The sequence below is a fragment of the Excalfactoria chinensis genome, chromosome 5 (genome assembly GCF_039878825.1).
Source record: "Excalfactoria chinensis isolate bCotChi1 chromosome 5, bCotChi1.hap2, whole genome shotgun sequence".
In the NCBI taxonomy this organism is placed as follows: domain Eukaryota; kingdom Metazoa; phylum Chordata; class Aves; order Galliformes; family Phasianidae; genus Excalfactoria; species Excalfactoria chinensis.
This window is the reverse complement of record NC_092829.1, coordinates 14,384,175-14,407,123: the sequence shown is the minus strand read 5'-3', so window position 1 is coordinate 14,407,123 and position 22,949 is coordinate 14,384,175. Positions and strand designations below refer to the sequence as shown.

The following is a 22,949-nucleotide window of genomic DNA, read 5'->3' as shown; positions in this document are numbered from 1 at the left end:
TTGAAAACAGATTATCAGACCTCTCAGGCTCCTTCCAAAGGAATGTTTGGCTTGTTCTGCCGTGATGACTAAATTATCTTACATCACAGAAATTACACCTGTAGGCAACAGGCTTGTTTGGAAGCTGCATCTTTCTTTTTTTTTCCTATTAGCTTAATGTGTTCATGTTTCCTGATTTCAGACGTGGTTTCCCAAAAACAAAACAAAACAAAAAAGGAAAAGAAAAGAACACAAATGACTCACGCATATAACAATAACAAAGAAAGGAGAAGGTTTGTGGGAATCCTCTTCCTCTTTTAAACCTGATATCCATTGGTATCTGTTGATATCTGTCATGAAGAAACAATGGAGGGTTAAAATCTGTTAATGTTGAATGCTCCTGCTCTATTGATACATCAGGGGGACTGTTATTACGATCATTAATTTTTTATTGAGGTAGGAGGAGGTTTAGTAAATTACTGTTGGGCAAGAGGCAAAGCTAAGCAGTTCACTGCCAACCTGAAAGCTCCACTAAATTGTCTCAGACCCAAGGTGTGTTGTAATGAAAGCCAGCTACCATCCTCTGAGAAACTGCATCTATTTGTATGAGAAGGTATTATGAACCCTGTGGTGTCCCCTGCCATGACATTACTGCTGTTTTCAGAGGAGGAAGCCAAAGCACAGTGATTAACCAAGCACTGTGGCACATAGCATCACTGTAGGAGCTTCTGCACTCAGAGCAGCCCAGGTTGGAACAGTGCATATGATTCCTTGCTGGGCTTTGACAACATTCAGAATATTTTCAGAATAGGATTGAAATCTTGAGCCAATTCTATCATTAAAGCAATGGTAAAATCTGGAGTTCCTACCAACTGAGGGATTTATTCTTCCACTAGTTTTTTATTGTGTTTCTTTTTTTACAGGGATTTGCTACCCTTCACCCTGAAGCTGCCACAAGCAATATTAGAAGCCCGTAGCTTTCAAGATCTTGAAATTATCTCTAGTCTGGGGATAGGTAAGTCCCTCAAAGTTGCCTGGGTTTCTCTGAGGCCTGTGTCAACTACAGTGCCTCCCACAGACACAATGCAAAGAGTAAATAGATAAGCTGTTGTCTTCAGAACAGGTGAGGAAGTCTGAATATGAGTGAGAAGACATTTGTTGTCCTTATGGAGGCACACTGAGAAAAAAGGCCACATCACATTTGGCTTCTATGCAGGGTGTGAGACTGACACTCCCACTGTACAAGCTAGGGCATAAATTTCAGCACAGAACAGGTGGCACAGCCTTTAAGGATAGCTTACACACACTTGAAGTAGTTGACATCAGATGTATACAAGAAGAGGAAAACACCTTTGCAATTTTCCCTTTGGATATGTGCAAGCAGTGCTGATGGAAATGCAGTATTTTTGTATTTTGGCATTTCTACTTCCTCTTGCTGATTTTCCAGTTGGTAGAGAAGTGAGTAACATTCCAGCATGTTCTCCTGCCTCACGTTAATACAATACAGAGTATTATTTTTAGAGACAGCACCAAATGAGCAAACTTTAGATCAGAAATATGCAGCTATGGAGTGGGGAAAGGCAGTTCTGTTAACTAAAAGCTCTCCTTCCTATTTCTTCCCCTTAACTGCACTTTTGAGATGGCTGTTACAGTTGAGAATTGTCTCTCATGTTCCTTTGCTTTTCAGTTTTCACTCAGCTGTTGAGAACAATGAAGCAATGCTGGAAGCAGAAGAGTTAGCTCACTTAGAGATACCCAAAAGAACACCTAGGGGCTTTTGGGTTCTATTTTAGAATCTTCTGCATTAGACCTCCCAGAATGGATGGGCAAACCCCTCTGGTTTCAGTTCAGCCAGCTTTGTTGAATTTGACCAAGCAGATTTGCCTCTAATACTCCCAGCATCCTCCATTTTGAGTATGTTCCAATTCTTAAATATGGGTGTTCAACCAGCAATTTGAAATAAGAAGCTGCAAACTTATTACTGATTTTATTGTTATAGCAGATGCAAATTTTTGGATTAAAGCACATCATGATTTTCCAATCTTCTCTCTAATCTGAGCCAACAGAGAAGGTTGTGTTTCTGGCAACAATGTCCAGTAGCTTCTGAAAGGAAGGATTAACGGAAGCACAAGCACTAAAGCAGTGTGGTTGTAGTCCTCTTCTTCTCTCCTGTACACTGGTGGTCATAAGAGTAGTGATGGTGCTATTTACTGGAACAAAATTTCATGCAATGAAGCAGTGCATGCTTCCTGGTGTGACACTTCCAGAGGGAACTCAGCATTGCTTGAAATTCTAGTATGGTGGTTTTTATTTATTTCCAATTGATGGAGGGACAATGGAAGGTTGAGAAGTGAAAGTAAGATGGTGGTGCAGTGGTATAAAGTGCTGCTTGCGGCACCGAAGGGCCCAGGTTCGAATCCCCCCTGTGGAGCAGGGGGTAGAAGTGCCGCTTCTCTACACAGGGGGCTCGAAACCTGGGAGTTGGACTCGATGATCTCTAAGGTCCCTTCCAACTCGCACGATACTATGATACTATGATATGATGATACCTGCAAGCTGGATTGTTCCACGAACGATCTGGTTGTAACATATATTGTCAAAGAGGTTATATTGCAGATCCTCCAGCCTCAACTTCTCTGGTACAGAGAGTGTTTTACCAGGAGAATTAGCATGATTGCAGTGCACAAAAAAACATGTATCTTCATAGAAGTGCCAGAGTCTTAAAGTACTTCTTAATCAGCCCTCCTGTATCTAAGCTAAGGGAAGAACCAGGACAGCAACAGTGGAAGGATCAGACTGCCCAGATAGTGTGGCCTGGCTAGGGAACACCTCTGTGAAGCCCTTGGTAAGACCACCACAGCCTCATTTGGACCCTTTCAAGCTGAGTGGAATATTACGTTTGCTTCACAGCATTTTACTCTTGGCCTCTACTGAGAAAAATAACCAACTTCCCTTTTGTAGATTGGTTTACTCACCATTTTCTCAGCAGAGGAGATTCTGCCCGGTATTTGCTGATACGCAGAGGATTTAGGGCATTTAGAGGAAATCATGAGCCAGACAGTCTCAGATGTGAGGGACTTGGCAGCATGATGGTGTTGCATCTGTATGTCTGTTCCCAACAGCTGCTGTTCCTGGTAATGTTTCATTCGTAGTTTCTTTTCTCTCCTCCCTTTCACGGTAGGAAATGAAATGCTCAGCCTCCCAGAGAAAACATGGTACCAACATACTATTCTGTAGTCCTTCAATATAAAGCCCTCATATATATTCAGTCTTTTGCACCATCTTTCCTCTCTTACACACACAGGTAGGCAGTCTTGAGGCAAGGTGCAAAACAGAATCTGGGCATGGCTGTGGACAGTGATTATCTGAGCTGTAGAATTCAAGATAAATGTAATCTATCAAAGTAATATAAAATGATATAGCAATGTCATATATTTCTGGTCTGGTTGTAGTGTAAAGTAAGATCAGAGCTCTCTGCAGACCAGGATCTGCCACATGTGTGTACTGTGGAGGAGAATCCTCTTCACCTGATGCTCCTGGTGCTTCCAGCAGGTGTTGGATCCAGGCCGTGTGTCCCAGCCCTACAGCTTCCTGCAGCCCACAAGGTGGAGTCTGCACCCGCCTCCAGCCTTCACCCACCCATCTCTGCTACTTGGGCAGTGATCACTAAGCTCACATAGACTCTCTTGCTCAAATAGACATATTTATTGCTTGTACCTTTCTGCTCACTTAGGACAGCACTAATAGCTCTCACTAGAAGAGTGTCCAAAAACTGCCAAGAATAATTCTTGTGGTGACCCTTCTGATGTCATCCCGTGGTTTGAAGTATCTCACATGCACAAAGCATCAAACCTCTTTTCACGCTGTTTTGTGCAGAGGTGTGAAAGAAGTGCACTATTTCTTTTAACGAATGTAGGACTTCCACATACGGCTGGCAGTTAAAATTCTCTACAGGAGTTTTTTTTTTCATTCTTCTTTTCTTTCTCTCTTTCTCTCTGTTTGTTTTAATTTATGGCAGACTTTTGGGATTCCTCTTTAAACCGCAGAATAAGCACAGAGGCGTTATCCCACCCTGCAACAGACTCTGCCCTCAGCACGGCCCAGGAGGACGGTTTGAGATCTACCCAGTCTGTTGCAAGTAGCGCAAACCACTGCTCATGTGAAATTGAGCTGTCAATAGGAAATGACAGGCTGTGGTTCGTGAATCCTATTTTTATAGAAGAGTGCAGTAATCCTTTTCCTCCAGACTCACCTCCTCCCAAGGGCCATGCCGTGTGCCCCAGCCTGCCCCCTGCCACCTCCACGTCACCCCGCCGCCCCCCACCTCCCCCTCCACATTCTCATGGGCAGAAGTCTTCCCTGAAGCTCCCACGGGAACCCATGACAGCCTGTGAAGAAACACAGCTTCTTCAGCCACTGGGCAAGAGCATCAAGGAAATGAAAATTGAGGGTGGTGACAGTGAGGATGGGAAGCAGAGCCGCTCTGACAAGGAGCCATCAACCGGCAGTCTCAAGAAAGGCCCCCAGCCTGTTGTGCCCCCACGGAGGCGGCTGTCAGAGAGGGCTGTGGAGGAGAGCTGCACGGGTAAGCCTGCAAGTTGTGAAACACCAAAAGGGGAACAGACTGAAGAAAAACAAGAGCTGGATACGCAGAGAGGAGGTAAAAGGCTGCTGTGCAGGAAGGCTGCAGAAATGCCTGGAGAGGTTCCTGAGCAGGCTGTGTCGCAGTTTCAGGAAGCAAAGCCCGAACCTGCAGAGAAGGAGTCCATGCCTGAGGTACAAAGTGATGCCACTGAGAAAGGAAAGTTGCCTCCTATCCCACCACCCAGAAGGAAAAGGCTTTCCCAGGCACCTTGTGTCCCCAGCTCCTGCCAGTCAAATCACAGAACAGTGGTGGGGCAGCCTGCAGTCACAGCCCAGGCTCAGGGCACAGGCAGCTCAGCACCAACAGCAGGCACTGCCACTGGCACCAACGCTGAGACCGAACAGGGACGCGGCCGCAAGTCTGTGAACTCAGCTGAACTGAAGGGCTCACACTTGTCCTTGGAAGGCCTGGGAGGCAGTGCTGCAGCCCAGACATCAGCATCTGAACCAGACTCCTACTCCACCAGCAGCACCGAGGATGACCTGGAGATGTTGGGTACTTCATCTACTAAGAAGACACGCTCCATGATCTTGGGCAAGGCCAAGAACAGACTGTCCTTTGTCAGCCTGTCCAACGTCTTCACAGTCTTTTTGTCTAATGATAGAAAGCTGCAGAAAAAAATAGTGGAGCTGGCACAGGATAAGGACTCTTACTTTGGCAACCTGGTGCAAGACTACAGAGTGTACAGTCTGGAGATGATGGCAAAGCAGAGCTCTAGCACAGAGATGTTACAAGAAATCCGAATGATGATGACACAGCTGAAGAGTTACTTAGTGCAGAGCACCGAGCTGAAATCTCTGGTAGATCCAGCTGTCTACACTGACGAGCAATTAGGTATGTGTTTATACTCTACTGGTTCTTGGGCAGGATTTGGGAAGGTAAGGGGGGAAATGGGATCATGCAGACACAGGTTCTGTTTTACATAAATTATAAATCTGAGGGGGCTGAACTGAAGTCTGCTCTGTGATTCCAACATTTGGAGAAGCAGCTCTAAAAGCTAGGGGTCCAACAGGGGGGAAAATCCTATTCTGAATGTTTTGAGAAGATGAGTTTAAGTATAAGAGGTGTGTGTTTGTGTATGTGAGACATATGTATGTATGTGGATACACATATATGTACATAAAAATATGCATACATATATATAGGTATGGACACATACACCAAAAGCTGTGCTCTCTGCAAGACAAGCCCTTGCACAGGCCCATTCCCCTGGTTCCCTTCCCAGGCTCCTTGGTGAGGATGGGGAGCAGATTGAGGGCTGCTATCCCACAAGGATGACCACTGGTTTCTAGGGTCTGGACAACAGACAAAAGGCACTTTCTCACAGTCTCTCCTGCTTCCTTTTCTCTCCTGCTGAATATTAAGCAAATGTTCAGCCCACACAACTTCCTCTTCTACAGGTGTCATAAGAGTCGACTTAAATATCAGTAAATTAGAGTCACTTGATTAGAAAGATTAGAGTCATTTGATTAGAAAGTGTGAGACTTCTGACCAAATGTTGCTGTCTTTCATGCTGGCCTTGAGCCTTTCCATGACTTCTGATGAGTGCTGGTAACAAAATGTTTGCTGTCTGAAATGTAAGTGTTTTTTCCTGCTCAAAGCTATAAACAGTGCATGAATAACCATGTGTTTTTAGGAGTTTTACTGGCACCTCTACTCCAGCTTTGATGATTTACCACGGATTTTTGCATTCTTTCTTCTCCACGCAGATGTGATTGCTGAGTCGGCTTTGTACAAATGTGTCCTGAAACCTTTAAAAGAAGCCATTGATTCTCACTTAAAAGAAATCCACAACAAAGATGGATCTTTACAGCACCTAAAAGAGAACCAGCTTGTGATACAAAACACAACTACCACTGACCTAGGTGTCACGACCAGTGTGCCCGAAACTGTTGTGCTGGACAAGATCCTTCACAAGTTCACAACTATGCACAAGGCCTACTCCCCAGAAAAGAAGATTGGCATCTTGCTGAAGTCCTGCAAACTCATCTATGACTCCATGTCTCAGGGAAACCCAGGTACAGAGCTCCTACCATAATGATGCTCCTTACTGCTCCTTCTCCACAAGAGAAGGATTTATGTTACAGTCAGCACAGCAATATCCAGAGTGGAGGTAGCTGTAATGGTCAGTGTGTTTGCCAACAGCTCTCCTTAGGCTGTGTTTAGATTGGGTTGATTAGGTTCTGTGAAGTCTTCTGCACTAGTAACAGGTACAACATTTTTCCTGATTAACTTCAAGCTCCATAACTCCAAAATCTCAGCTTATAGCAGTTTAATGGCAAACTCCAGGAATGGGTCTTTGAGAAATGTCTCTTGATTTGGCTCTGACAAAGTTTTACCTAAATTGATGAGGAGAAGCAGAATAGTGGTGCTGTTTGTTACGAACTCCTGATGCTCCAGTAAATTTCAAGAGCCACTGCTAAGCTTCTTTGGTGTGAGGAAGCCTGTACTTAGACTTGAGTCTAGCTATTAAATGCATATGTTAAACCCTTATCCAGCAAACAGGATGCATTTTTGCAGATAGACCAGTGAATCCCATCCTCTAGGAGTCTGCCTTGACGATTTAGAAACTTTCTTTATAAACTTTACATAATAGGGAGTGGATTACAAGCTGTGCACACGTTTGGAGACTAGCAATGTGCTTATTTGCAATGACCTGCCGTTGTTCAAGAAGTTAGAGTCTCCAAAGATGTTTGTAGCTGCTCTGCTTTACTTCCCACTGCCAACAGCCATGAGGCATTCATACAAGAACTGTGTCTTTTTTGAGCCTCATCTTAGTGTCCTCCCTTGGACACTATGCAGCAGAATTCAACTACTCATCTAGACACATGAACAGCAGAGCAGGAAGCCACATCAGGACTGAGCCTATGCTGCAGGGTAGACAGGATCTCTGACTGCCTTCACATCCTGTGAAAAGATTTGGACACACATAGGGGAAATTCCAGTAACTCTCTTAAAACAGCTGTGTTACTTTAAGCTCGAAGGAATATCTGATGGAGTTCTAAGATTCAAACACCACCCAGTGGGTTTTAATGGTGTCCTTCTGATGCTGGTAGTATGTTTTGTCACACCTCTCAGCTCTCAGACTTGGAATTACTCTGTTGCAGCAAATACTGTTGTGTCACCTTATGCAGAAGAAATTATGGACAAGTGAACCCATTAAAAACCCTATAGGTTCAAAATGTTTGGCATTCAGTAAATCAGATTATTTCATTGTGATTTGCTGTTCTATTCAAAGCACTTCATTTTGGCCATCTCAGCTGTTTTCTTATGTCAAATACTGCTGTCAGTAGGATGCAGTTTGGAGGCCAAATTCTCCCGTGCAGCCAGTTCCCTGCCTAGCATATATGACCAGTATTGCACATCGGCATGCAGTCAGAAGGAAACTGGCCTGGCATTGGGGAAATATACTCCTGTGAATTTAGCATCCAAAAGAGGAGGAATGCTACAGTCTAAGTCATAGCAGACACAGCACTCAGAGACAAATACAGTGAGACATCCTGTAGACACAGTTAGTAGTAAAATGTGTGAAGCCCCTTAGATCACCAGCATTACTTCAGTTTTCCACCTGGCAAAGACAAATACTCATCAAATTGAAGTATTTTTCCCAGATGCTGCTGTGCAGAAGAGCGTGCTGCAGGCTGCTCAGGTCAGATTTCTGCAGGTAGTTCTTTCCTCTGACTGCTTCAGAAGCAGCAGCACAGGGGCCCATTTTGCTTTCAGCAGCCCCAGGACAGTGTATTGCTCTTTGCACCGGAAGAGTAGAGGCCACACTGTTTCCTGTGCAATTGCCTGTTCTTCTTTTAGTTCCTTTTACTCACTGCTGAATTGGTTAGATCCCTCCTCTTCCAAGGTCAGAGCATGCAGAATGCAAAACTAATCTTTCCCTCTGCCACAGCACCTCTGTCAGAAAAATTATCTGTTCAATAACACTGTAAGTACATATGTTGTCTTGTTTCATTTGCAACCGGGAAGTTCAGGTCAGGTCTTTATCTACTTTAGGCTGACTGCAGAACAAGCTGACCTGAGAATATGACTTTGTATCTCAAAGAAAAGCACAAATACAACATAATCAAACACTTTTTTTTCTTTTTCAGACAAGAGATTTTTAACATATTGGGGTCCATGTACATTAGTTGAGTTTCAGGGGTATCTAATTGGTACCAAGTTTTCTTTAATGCTCAGGATAGTCAGAATTATGTGTCCCTAAGAACTGGGGCTGTTTAGTCTGGGGAAAAGGAGGCTGAGGGGAGACCTTATTGCTCTCCTCCAATATCTGAAAGGTGCTTACAGTGAGAGCGGGGTTGGTCTCTTCTCACTGGTGACAGGTGACAGGATGAGGAGAAATGGCCTCAAGTTGCACCAGGGTAAGATTAGGTTGGATATCAGGAAAAACTTCTTTACAGAAAGGGTTGTTAAGCACTGGAATAGGCTCCTCTGGATGTGTTTAAGAGCTGTTTGGATGTGGTGCTCAGGAACATGATTTAGCAGAGGGTTGTTAGTTAGAGTAGTATGGTTAGGCTGTGGTTGGACTCAATGATCTTTAAGGTCTTTTCCAACCTGATCAATTCTATGATTCTATGGCAGTGCCCGTCTTTGTAGAATTGCAAGAGTTATGAAACTTTTAAGTCAGCCTTGATTGGCTCCGTATTGATTCCTCTGTTTTGAGAAAAGAGGAGTTTGCTGGCTTGGTTGTCAGTGTTATAATAGAGGAATGCAATTTAGATCACATGATAAAACATGTCTGATAAAGTGGCTGTGATAATTTATGTTAGGTACTTAGACTATGAGCTGAACAGGTCAAATTCTCAACTGGCACAATGAAACATTTCTCCTTCAAGTTGAAAGCAATCTACTTGTGGATCTGATTCATCACCAGGAATTGAGAAGGCAGCTTCACAGCCGTTGTCAGTACACCTTTCTTGTTACAGACTTGAGTACAACCAGTACATACAAGATGTGTGTTGGAGCAGCAGTCATCTCCAGTTATATGTAGGTGGCACAGATGGGTATCACGCATAGGTTCTCGTTATGAACCACAGGGACTTATGAGGTGGAGTTCAGTTGATTCATCTGGTAAGAGGTAGCTGTCTGCTTTAGGGTGAGGTTCACAGCTTCTCTGATGATATTGATTAGTTCATCACTGTCTATAAAAGGAGTTTAGGGGTAGCATTCAGGTGTTCATGTGTATAGCGTAGGCAGTGGTATTATTAATGAATCCTCCCAGAAGGGACAATTATGGTAGTACTGCAGTGTCTCACAAAGCTTTTCCAAGTTCTGGGAAAATTTAAATAGTAGCATATGTTTTCAGAATGCGACCTACAACTTAAAGATATGTAACCTTCCTGCTAAAATTACTAGGAGCAACTAGGGAGAATAACTAACATACTTTAAAACAACAGAAGGAGGGTTTGGATTCCCTTTGCAGATCGGCTAGCATTTCTTGCTGTGTGTGCTAGGAGATATAAGAGGTGGGACGCAGAGGGCACTGTAAGCTTCCAGCAATCTGACTGCTCCAGCATCTCAAATACGTAGTCTGGTAACCACAGGCAGAGCTGGGTGCATATCTCATGTATATAGAAGTGCTATAATCATATGCAGAATAAGCTGCTTACTGTTTATCTTCCAGAAATAACTCCTCAGGCAAAATGTCAAAGGTGTTTTGTATGGTAGAAATCTCTGCTTTTTGCTTTATCAAACATCAAACACACAACTGACACTTGTGGAGTGATAATGAGATGCAAATTTGCCATGTATGAGGTGTGTACTGGCAGCTGTGCAACTGGAGCTCCTAGTCCTGTGCTACCTGGGAGCTCCCGCTCTGCAGAAGAGAACTGTTGGAAAAGCAAAAGCAGACAAGACAAGCCATCAGTTTATGAAGAAATACTAGGTGAGACAAACAGTCCGAGTCCGGTCAATGCATGAGCAGAGAAGACCAAACACGAAAACGCTCTGAACATGAGTGGGAAGCTTGAAAGGTGGTGAGGTTACTTTACAAGGGGATTCAAGGAAAATGGGCAGAGGAACAAGTTTCTTTCTGCAACATCTTATAAAACTGTGGACTACTTGAGATTATGAAGTTTCATTGATGGAGCATCTTTGAATTGCACAGAGTGGGACTATATAGTTCTAAAACTTGTTCCATACTATGAATGGTGTCAGCGAGAGGACCGGCCCCAAAAGATCTGATTTAGTGATTTCTATTTACATAATTTTGAATGGTTAATAGATATGCTTCTTTTGGAAGATGAGAATAGACAGGATAAATATATATTCCACTGAAATCTGTCTGTTCCCTAGATTTGGGATGAAATTTACCATCCCCTGTGGAACTGAGCAGCTGGATATTGGTTGCCCTGATGCGTTGCCATATGTTGACAAAGCTGACAAAGGCATGGACTGCAGTGTGTCTTCAGTAGGATAGCTGAACTGGCTTCAGTCAGTGTTACACCAATGCTAGAAGCTGTTAAAATTACATCCGAGCGATCCCACTGTTCATCATCACATCTCACTTCTCAGAAGGAAGATGAAGTTATACATAAAAGTATTACTTTATTGTCTTTAGAAAGAGGATATTTCTATTTAATTTACTACTGAGAAAGGTTAACAGACTAAAAATTATCTTTCTTCTGACTAGTGCAATCCCTGCATTTGAATTAAAGAGTGCACTCAAGTTTTTCATGGAAAATTAATTTATCTGATCTGTAAAACATGTTTTTGAAATGGATTCATGCAGTCAAAATGTATTAACCCTCTTAATTAACTTTACTATAAATCAAACCTTGCTGAAGTAGTATGTGATGGACAAGAGCCATCAAAAAGCCAGTGAATGGAAGGATGGTCACTTTCATTTATTTTTTTTTTTATGATATTGAAGAAATCCCAGTTAATGTTTCTGTGCCTCAGGTTTCTCAGCTATAAATGGAGGCTAAAATTCCTATTTCCTGAACAGCTGCTGCTAGACATCATTCCAGTGGTTGTAAACTACAAGAACAAGATGAGGAGCATCATCACTGTGTGCCGGTTGTCAGAATAACCACAGAGGGAGAAGAAATGCATGAATGTGCTAAAACAGGCTGCAATTTCTTTATGGAGGCTTGGGCAAAATTCCAGTTGCTTTAAATTGTGTATTTAATTAATAACCATTCCATTCAAGCACTGCATCCCAGCCAGGAGCTGAAGTGGTATTTGCTTTGATATAAACATAATAGGATGAGCTTGTGGCAGAAGAGAAGGCTTATTTTAAGCTTCTTATAGATATTCATGAAATAAATGTTCCCCGATCCTGCAGAAAAGATGGGAAAAAAAAACTCAGGCAAGTCCTATCTGGATTAGGACAACACCACCTTGAACAAACAAGCTCAGTCCCAGGCATTGTCAGAGTTAATTAGATTTAACTCTGTCACCTGCAAACTTACTGCTCTGTGAGACCAGAGATTGAGCTGGGCATACAAAACTGCAGGCTTGACTCTGGCTCAGACTGGAAGTGGAGCCTGCAGAGAGCAGCTCTGCTACAGCCCCAGGGTGAGCAGTGGTTAGGTGCCACCACGGTGCTCTCCTGGTGCTGCAGACAGGTGGGCTGCAGGACACTGAACAGCAACCACTGCTTGGGAGTCTTGGTACATGAGAGTTGTTTCATGTTTTATGCCTCCTGCTTCTGATCATATTTGAGCAGCTGACATCACCAGTACCCCCATGAAGGGGCTGAGATACAGGGCATCTCCAGGCTGTCCTGAGTCTGCTTGCTGAGCATGTTCAAGCTACAGCCTGTGCATGTTGACACCTAAGGCCAGGAGATTACCCAGTCTTGTCTCCATGCACAGTCAGTGGCAGTGGGCCATTGCAGCACCTTCAAAGAGAAGGCACAATACCTGCCAAACCTGCCCAAGGCAACAGCAGAAGTTTGTGGCAACACACGGATTCAGAATTAGATGCTGGATGGCAGCTCTGCTACTCGCTTGTTGACACCTATAGCTTCTGCTGATATCAACTTTAGCTACAAACAAACATTCACAGTAGTGAATTGGACCCTTCACTGAGCTGAGGCTTTCAGATGTACAAGCTGCAACAACAGCAGACAAACAAAATGTCCATCCAGATGTTAATGCAATAACAATCTCTATTGCATTGTTAATGCAGTAATAATCTCTATTGTTGAGATCTTTCATAGCTTTAGGTGAAGGCTTGGGGCCATGTTGTTTAAACTGAAGATTGCCGTAATAGAGCAAACAGAACTGAAAGAGTTAATCCAGCTTTCATTAAATAAATTGTGCCATGGCGTGTTCAGTCTCTGTTAGAAACAGACTGAATTACAGATCTGAGAATCTCTTATCCTCCATCACTTTGTTTTAACTGGATCAACTTTCAGTTCACTAGATATATTACTGCATTTATTTTAAAGCAATGCTTTTTTGTTTTGTTTGTTTGCTTTTAATCAGAGGTTAAGCTCATGTTTGTTTGAGGCTTGAAAAGAATATCTTTCTTTGCCAGTAGAGAATCTGTGTCAGCTATGAATGACCAAAAAGGAAAGCTGACTCATGGCAGAGATTTGAAATAAGTCAGTGGGAACATTTGAGAAATGGGAATTCATTCCCCACCATGGAAAGATATGTGGACTAGGGGCCAAAAATGGCCAGAGCATAACTTCACTGCAGCTACACCTATGATAGTTCTTATTCTTTGACATAAGGCAAGCAGTTCTCAAATAAGACACATCTAGTCAGTTCCAAATTGATGAAACCAGCACTTCAGATGAGGGAAACTGTTTGCAGTCTGAGAGAGAACATTCAGAATGAAAGTAGGGTTTAGGTTAAGAAGAATCATCAACCCTGACCTTTGGGAAAAGGGGCTTGCCAAGAAGCTTGGTATTACATGTTGCCCATGATAAATTTGTGACATGTTGGTAGGAAATGAAAGCATCATCGTCGTCTTTACATGAAAGTATCTTTTAAATAAGGAAAGTTGTCATCATGTTCTTTGCATTTTATGTAGTAAATCTTCTGTTGGGGTTCTAATTTAAGTAGTAAATATTTATAATTATATAGTTTATATTTATGTAGTTTATATTTATAATTATAATGATTAATATGGGTGCTTCTTTGTCCTCTGAGCTTTTGCCAGTTACTTAAAAGGTCACTTTCTTCACTTTGTTGTTTTAAGCTGAGGGAATCTTGAGCCCATGAGGACCCGTTTCTGTTGAGCACCAAGACCAAAAACTGGTCTAGTCATTGTGGAGGGGATTGTTTTCCCAGCTAGACACTGTGGCTGGGAAGAAACTTCCTTTTAGTTTCTAACCTGGGAGACTTTTAGTTAAGAACACATAGTGCAATGATTTGCCTTGTGAAAAATTTGAACATGTGTGTGAGGAGTATTTATTTTCTCAGGCTTGCTTTACATGCTGGACCAAGACTGTTAGAGACTGTTTTTTAGGACTTCCTTTTTAAAGTGAACTGACTTACCATTGTCTATCATGTTTTCTATGCTTGTGCTTTTGATCTTTAAATCTTGAGATAACTTAAGCGAAAGTCAAAGAAGTGCTGCCTGAAAATATGTCACTGTTGTGTTGAGGTGCGCCTCTCTGGTGAGTTTATTGGGACCATTCTGTGTTTCTCCTTGCTCAGGGAAGCCTTACGGTGCAGATGACTTCCTCCCTGTGCTCATGTATGTGTTGGCCCGTAGCAACCTGACTGAAGTCCTTCTGAATGTGGAATATATGATGGAGCTCATGGACCCTGCTCTGCAGCTAGGTGAAGGTAGAGTACTGTTTGCTCCTTGGATATTCTCTTTGTAAATCATTATTTACCCCACTTTAATGTTTGTGAAGATAGGGCAGCAAAGCTCAAGCTAGATTTTGTGGATAAGCTTTGGCCAAGCCTTCCAAATCTGAAGCTTTAAAATGAGTGTTAAACACTTCAGTGCAGTGACCTTTGACATCAGCTAAAAAAACAAGGGCCCAGCACAAATGAGATCTGATAGATTACTAATCTAAACAGGGACATCTAGTGTTCTGTGGCTGTAAGGCTGGAAAGTCAAAGGGTCTGTGCCTGAAACTAAACTTCTGCTGTCCATTCTTTGACATCTATTTATTCCACTGAGAAAAGTGAATAGATCTTATTTAGGACATATTTGATTTTCATACCTTGTATGTGAGTTGAGTGGCTCATTTGACTGTGTTGTCTGGCTGAGTACCACAGTGAGGCAGAGAAAGGAAAGTTTAGAGAGAAGTATCAGTTTTGGTTGTGGATTAAGAGCTCTGCTACTGGAGGGGTAAATACCTGTGGGCCTTTTGCTTCTCAAGTACAGCCTGAGAAGCAAATGCTACTACAGACAGGATTATGCACTCTTAATTAGAATTACAGATCATTTTTCACTAGATAATCACTAAATCAATAAAATGAGTTTTGTTTTAGAATTTGTTTTGGTAAGTACTGAATAGTAGAAAGGAGTCCTGGACAAACAAGGGCAGAGTAATTTGATTTATATTAAATGGTACTTAAATCTGTAGCTAAAGAGCATGTATACCCAGCATGGTGTAGAGGATAAGTACTAAGAGAAGGAGCAGTAGCAATACTATTGCATTAGTGAAGGATTTCTGCACAGTTCCTGCTGGAAAGAAAATGTTAGCAGAAAAAATGTGGGCCTAAGCATAGTACTTAGCTGACACAATGAGCTGTTTTTGGTAACTGCACTGCCCACAGGTTCTTCATTTCCAAAGGGCACACTACCAAGCTGGTTACTGAAGTCAGCAGGATTGAGGAGGAGCTCAGGAAATCAAAGGCAGAGCTTTCTGGAAGTTCTTTCAAGTCAAAGATGCAAAGACTATGTGTAATATATACTGCAGCTGAAGGGAAAAATCAGTAGGGAAGTTCCAGATCACACTGGCTGAGTAATCACTTCAGAAAGGAGACTGAGAGCAAATGCAGATATAAGGGATGGAAAAAGAAAGAATAGGTCAGTGAAGAAAACTCAGAGATGGTGAAGTGCAGCGCTAAAATGCTTGAACTCAATTTGTGCCTTTCAGTGTTAAGTGATAACAGGTGATTTGGGCACAGAAATGAAAGCAAATAAAAGAAAAGCAGAAGGCACTGTCTGACTAATATATAAAATCACTTCAGTCTGGCTTCCACATTAAAAATTTCCTTCTGAATGGATTTTAATAGGAGCAGTGAAGCTGACTACTGGTTGGGCGGTGTGCCGGCGCCATCCAGAGGCAGCTGCAGTTATTACAAAACATTAATTGCCACCCAGCTTATTGGCTACTTGGTCCCTGCTCTCCTCATAGCCAGGGTGAGGGGAGAAGCAGCAGGAGGGTGCAGAGAGGCAGAGGGGGTGGGCCTGGTCCAACATGGGGACATGAGCACCAGTGGCTCCCTAAGGCCTCTTCCTTTTGGTTCTGACTTCAGGCTTTTACTGCTTCATCCCCTCTTTGGTTTACCAAGATTTATCCCACTTAACTTTAAAGAATCCAGGCATTTGTCTCATCCAGACATCTGGGTTTCTGCACAGGGTGACTTGTCTTTGTAGGTCCAGGGCCTCTTTTAACATCACTGATCCCACAGAGAACCTGGGCTTTACACATTTCTGCAGGGTAGCTGAAGTTAGGGTAGAAATGCAAGACTTGCACGTCTTCTGCAGAACACACTGGGCTTGTCACTATTTCCTTGTGTTATGGGGAATGCATCTACCACCTCATCAGCCTGGACAGCTGACATTTCTGTGAAGCAGGACAGGGTGGAAAACACCGAGGTCACTAAAGGTTGCCTTTCTCTCACACTGATACCAGAAACCCTGCACTCCCTGGGTGAGGCACAGGCAGTGCAAGTGTTGGACAGTTGCCTCTGCATGGGCACAGGCAGGATGGAAATGGAAATGAACGGCCCTGCAGCTGTGATGTTCATGCTAGGCCTTTTCTTTTTGCAGGCTCCTATTATTTAACCACCACCTATGGGGCCCTGGAGCACATCAAGAACTATGACAAAATCACTGTCACACGGCAGCTGAGTGTGGAGGTGCAGGACTCCATTCACCGCTGGGAGCGGCGGAGGACGCTGAACAAGGCCCGGGCTTCCCGCTCATCGGTGCAGGTACCTTGTGTTACTGGGAGGGGAACAGCCTGGGAGATGGATGGGCTCTGTCCATACTTACTCGTTTAAAATATGGTAATTAATTTAAGAAAAAAAGAACTCAAATTACTATTACAAAGGAGAGTGCATAATATGCAGGCTCCGCAATGGCTTGTTAACTGTGAGGTGCATTCTGTGCCTGGGTCCATGAAGGTGTCCTCATACACCCATGGTTGGGTGCTCCCATCTTCCAGCAGTTGTGGGACAGGAGACTACCACACTGCCCTGTCAGCCCCATGGCCTGCGGTCAAATTGGTACCCACAGAGAGGCAGCAAAGTGGTTCTGCAGAGACTTCATAGTGCAAAGCTGAACATTGCTAACACTTGAGGTGAAAACCAGGAGAAAGACTTCTGAGTGGGAGACATGGTCCAGATAGCCACACAGAAGCATGATGTTTGTTTTCCTTTACATATTCCAGTCAAAACTGTCCCTAATGTTCTCAGAACACATGGATATTTGATGTGTCCCATCCATCTCTGAGTCCTTCTCTGGCAGTAGCTCATAGCAACTACTTAGCACAATAGCTCTGCAAATGCCATGCTTCCTTCAGATTACCACAGCTTCCAGCAGTGAAAGTGTTGCTTTCCATCCCTCTGAATGATGGGAAATATACAAGCCCTTTCTGGTGGAGGTAATTAGCTTCTTGGCATGTTGCACGTGCCCTGCACCCCCCACTGGCTGCCTTACTGTCTGCAGTTATACTCTTCAAAAGCAGCTTTGAGTCCACATTTTTGGCAAATATGTAGGATTTAAACAGTCTCACAGTCTGCAGCTCTATCTGGAGAACCTGAGTCTATTCAAATAGAAATTGCTGGGAATCTTTTGAACTTCACAGACGCAGCCCTCCCTGGCTACATGCTTTCTAGATTCTGTTCCTCAGAGGTTCAGCAAGAGGAAACTCATCCCAACAGTTCTTACTCCCTGAAACAGGCTACAAGTAAATAAGCCTCCTCAGCACATCTGCTGTTTTGTTGATGAAAGGAAGTTTGGAGGACACTCTCTCAAACATGGGCATTGAAGAATTGTTGGATATTTGGGGGTGCTTAAGAGTTCTGTTTAGCTTGAGATATGGGGCTTGATTTTTCCTCTTTTGGTCCTAAAGTTGCTATGCTAGCTGCAAGATCTGTCCTCATGTTTCTCTTCAGGACTTCATCTCCATTACCTTCCTGGAGATTGGTGCTCAGTCAAGGACACTTGCCTCACGGAATGATACCACGTCTGAGCATCTGTGCCAGCAGTGTGCTGAAAAGTTTGAAGTCTCCCATCCCAACATCTATAGACTCTTTGTTTACGTTGATGGCCAGTGGCTGCAGCTGGACAAAGAGGCCCTCCCTCACCGTATCAAAGCCTCACTGCTGAAGAGCGAAACCAAAAAAGATTTCCATTTTATTTATAAACCAATAGAGCACAAAAATCCACCAGTTCCAATTGTCAGAGAGACTGACTTTTCCTAAAGGCCATGCTACTCTTTTGTTGAGTTTGCTGTCATCCTGGAAGGGCTGGATAGTTTATTTTGTGAGATCCTCTGGTAGCTGTGGATCTTAGGTCAATGGAGCCTGGCCTTCGCCAGAGGGCAGATGTGGTATTTCTAGATGCTGTCTGAATATAGGGCATTTCTCAGTGAAGTTCAAAAAGGAGCATTCAGGAGAACATTATCCTTTGGAAAACTTGAAGTATCAAACCGCAGAACCTCCCACTGGCAACGCCAACATTGCAGAATGTAAATGGACAGAGGAGAATGATCTCAGAGATCTTGTGGAAAAGTGGGCATTTACTCCATCATAAATGATGGCCGGTGCAAATCAGCTCAGTGCACAAGGCCTTTGAAGGGTCTGCACACACCTCAGTGCTGTTAGGAGGTAAGACTGCATTTACATCTAACGTCTGTTAACTCGGTTTGATTCAACAGAAATGGCTGGTGTATATATAGTGGCACAGGACTGCCACCTATAGCAGAACTCCATCTCTGTCTTGCTGTCTACAACACGAAATTGCCTTTGAAATCCAAATATTCACCAACCATGCAAGAGGATTCCATACATTGACAAAGAAAATATTTTCTGCCATTTATTTGTCACTAAAGTCAGGTGACATAGGCAATTTCATCAGTGTATTTTTCTTAAAGATTGGAAGCCTTCACCATCAGTATACAGCTGTTTAAATGACATTAGTTGTATGATAGTGTCTGTTTAATCGTATATTTATTTCTATGTCTGATATGGTGCAATGGCTTTAAAATAAGAATTTGTAAAGAACTTAATGTTTTCCCAATGTAGCAAAGTAGATTAAAATTTGAAGTCAAAGAGCAAGAATAAAATACTGGTCCCTTTTTACCCGGCTGTGATTTTCTCCAGTGTCTTCATATCTCAAGTCCCACCAGATCGTTACTTCAATCAGTTCAGGCATTTGAGACAGAATTTGCTATTTCTCCTCTCTCTCTGCCTCTACTTTCAGTCATTCCGTCACTGCAAATTTAAATTTCCCTGCAACCTGAATTTACACAAAATAAACTAAAACATTGGAAAAAATCTAATTCTGTTCTGTGAAATTAGCAAGCAACTTTTCACTATTGGATAATGACAGCAGAGCCTTGATTGTGAAACAGATCTTTGTCTTCTGGGATTCCACTGCCAATGTAGCCTCCACTTCAGAGAGACAAACATGGGATCAGGCCCAGCAAAGCTCTAGACTAGGCTCTAGACTAGAAAGGTGGTCATGTTTTACTGTGGGTTTTGCTCAAAGCTGCTACTATTTCCTCTAACATCCAGAAACAGAACTGGCACATGTTGGACCAAGTTGCTTGAGGTCCCTGCTCTATGCCTGAACCTTCAAAGGGAAAATGACGTTGCATGTGGCTGGTCACACTCTCAGTCTTTGTGGTTTGAAATGTCCATGTCTACGTGCACAACCCATAGCGTGCAGTGGCCAAATGTGCATTATGATGCTAGACCATCTGTGCATCTGCCAGCCTGGGCTGCATGCGTATGTTGCTGGGAAGGGATGACAATGAAGAATGAGGAACAGTGAATAGCAGCAGTCTCAGTTTTGAGGCCATCACATGCAGAGCTTATGGTGTGGTGCCAGCAGGGAACTGACTCCACAGTTCTGGTTATTTAGTCATTTCTACTCATGTGCAGCTGTCAGCACTCCTGCCATCCAAACCATAGTACCTTAAAGTACTATGGTTAGACTGCGGTTGGACTTGATGATCTTCAAGGTCTTTTCCAACTTGGGTAATTCTATGATTCTATGATTCTCTCTCTCAGTGCTGCCCACCTGCAGGGTACTGGTGCTGAACCCAAGGAATTAAGCTAGGACTGATCTTCTGCTGGATGTTTCTGGGCCGACTGGACTTGGCGCCAGACAGGAATGAGCAACAGAGTTATGCAAGGAAGAGCCCCAGGTACCTGGCAGCACCTTGGGGAGGCTGTCAGCCACAGGCCCTGGGGCAAAGGCACATCACAAGTAGTACAGCTGGGGGGCCAAACACGAGGAAATCCTGCCAGTGCCAAACCGCCATAAGGCAAACAGTGCTGAAATCAGAACTGCCAGAGGCGAGGAGAGGAAGGAGGAGAGGGAGAGGGAGAATCAAGCTTTTACAAAAGCCCTCAAATTGCACACGCAGAACTTTCATCTGGTGTTACAGCTGAAAAGGTCAAAGTAGATTTACAAAGACATCCATCCCTTCTCCTCTGAATTCAAGGGATTAATCTCTTTAATGCAAGTTACACAAGTTACTGTGCCTGTCAGTGAGCTGCCTGAATAGAAATCCCCATGCTGGAGCTCAGAGCTGAAAAGGGTCTCCCTCAGAAGCCATGAGGCACCTGGCCTGGCTGAGAATAACCTGTAGGGAAGGTCAGCGTGTCCTCCCTCTGGCTGTTGGTACCTGGGATCTCTCAGCACTTTCAACTGGTGTTGTATTCGGGCAGTCAGAAAACAAATGTCACAAATGGAATTATCACTTTTAAATACTCCTTAGGGCTTTGTTCATTGGCTTTGTCATGGGGTATCATCATACTACAGACCAGTCAGTTAAAGAGGTACAGTCCGTCTGGAGATCTGCGGCCTCCTCTGGTTAGTCAAGATGGTCACACCATGACTCATGCCCCGGACCTCACATGAGAAGTCAGCAGACAAGCTTTACAGGAGACTTTGACCAAGCATAGTTGTGTAATCTGGGCAAGGTCTCCTCAAACACTTATTTCCATGGGAATATTGTGCAACGATCACTCATCTTTGTATAGGCAAAGGATCCCGGTATGAGAGAGAGAAGACCTGCTGAACCTAGCAACAGCTCTCAAGGAAAATAAAAAAAGGCAAAACCACAAAGCCCAAGTGGCCACTTAGTGCCCAGAGCTGGCCTAACGTTGCACAGTGCCCAGTGATGAAATCTGTCGATAATTCACTGAAATAATTACACTGCCAGGTCAAGTATGACCTAAAATGAAAGTCATTGAAACTAAAGGCAGTTTTCCTGCTGAATTTGGGAACTTTGGACATCAGCATGCATCATTCACCAACCTGCACTTTCATAGGTACTTTGCACAGGACTATTTTCCATCAGGAGTGACTGAGGATGGCAGGGCCACCCAGCCCAACCCCTGCTGAAAGCAAAGCTGCTCTCAGGACAGCTCAGGGCCTTGTCTTTTCTGTGCTGCAGGTCCCAGGGCTGGAGATCATGCAGACCTCTGGAGGACCTGCTTCAGTATTTCAACCACACACACTGTGAAAAATGTGATCCTTGTCCTCAGCTGGGGTAAGACCCCACTTGTCCCACTAAGTTCCTTCCTGGCACTCTTCCCAAGGTCAGGGCTAAACATAACTGCTTTGCACAACACACTGTGACCTGTTCTGGTAGATGCTGACAACTTACTGGGAACCAGCAGCCATACTTATTTTCAAGTAGTTATTTCTGCAACCAGTGTTCTAGGAATTGTAGTCTGTGCAAGTATGCGCCTGAAGGAAGTGTAAGGGTAAGCTTGCACAACACACCACAGCTACTCTTAAGACTGACATTGCAATAATCCTAAAATCATCTTGTAATCAGGTTCTACCACCATCCCAAAATAAACAGCCTGCCATACAGGCATTAGGCCAATGCGATGCTATTTGAAGACCTTAAAATAAATGTATTGATCAGTGCAGATGAAGGCTGTGAGTCTTTTCATTCTGCAGAGTAGTTTCCTGTGTGACTGCACTCTGGATACACATCTCCACATTTCAACTTTGCGTCCTCACAGCTCCAAGTGTCTGCAGGAGAATGTGAACAAATCTGTGCCAGCAGTTGGTTTTTCATTTAACTATTACTTGTTGAAGTCCACTCAGCTTAGCTGGGACTCTCTCAGCTGTGAAGTATTTGTGAAGAACCTGGAAGGCTTTTCTTTTCCTTGAAAAACCAACAGACAAAAAGCCTGCCTGAATGCTGTCCTTTCTAGCCTTCTTTCTGTCTTTAGGAGAACATTTGCAACACATTAACACACTCCAAAATTTCACAACCTCCTGTTTATAGATATCCATCCATTTCAAGTTTTCAACTACATAAAAAAATCCAAGCAAAAAAAAACAAGTACCTGAACTTTCAATACCCTCAATACCTCAAGGCATAAACTTGAATTTCTTGATTGAATAAAGCTGTGTTTCAGAGCTTTTTACCTTGCCCTACCCATTCTGAAGCTAATTGTGCTCTCATTCACAGCTGAAAGTGCTAATGCTCTTGGGTTTGAGTCTTCTTAAGGTAAATTAAAGTGCAGATTTAGTTCCCTTCCCTCTCAGCTCCTGGGAGTGGATCCACTCTAAATTCTCACCATATTACAGATCTGTGATTAGTTTTACCCCGTGTTTTTTTCTGCTCTCACAAGGATGAGATAATTTTGTCCATCTATTTCACATCTTGGGAAGATCTCTGAAGTATTTCTGCATCCCGTCTCATGTGTAAAAAGGTATGGATAACCTAAGACTACTAAGCTACACCTTCTAGCTTCTAATTTGCTTCCCTGCTTGTTGTTTATTGAATTGTCACTAAGGAATGTGTCTTTAAATGTGATATGGGAGTTTTGCATTTCTTTTTTGTTGTTGGTATTGTTTGATACAGGCTGTTTTATAAAAGCTTTAGAGAGGCCTAACAACATCTTGATGTACTGCCATAAAGGAATTAGCTCTCAATTCATTTCAAGAAATGAGACACTGTGTTGCCCAGTATGTT

General features: G+C 43.3%; 1 protein-coding gene across 1 annotated transcript in view; it reads left to right on the top strand.

Annotated features, from left to right (window-relative positions):
* RIN3 (Ras and Rab interactor 3) overlaps positions 1-19,457 on the top strand; it is a 51,981-nt gene extending 32,524 nt beyond the window's left edge. Inside the window, exons 5-10 of the mRNA XM_072338289.1 lie at positions 903-994; positions 3,998-5,458; positions 6,334-6,642; positions 14,245-14,376; positions 16,544-16,707; positions 17,893-19,457. Coding sequence (XP_072194390.1) covers positions 903-994; positions 3,998-5,458; positions 6,334-6,642; positions 14,245-14,376; positions 16,544-16,707; positions 17,893-18,201 — 2,467 coding nt within the window. The 3' untranslated portion in view covers positions 18,202-19,457. The remainder of the gene's footprint in view (positions 1-902; positions 995-3,997; positions 5,459-6,333; positions 6,643-14,244; positions 14,377-16,543; positions 16,708-17,892) is intronic.
* The last annotated feature ends 3,492 nt before the right edge of the window (positions 19,458-22,949 follow it).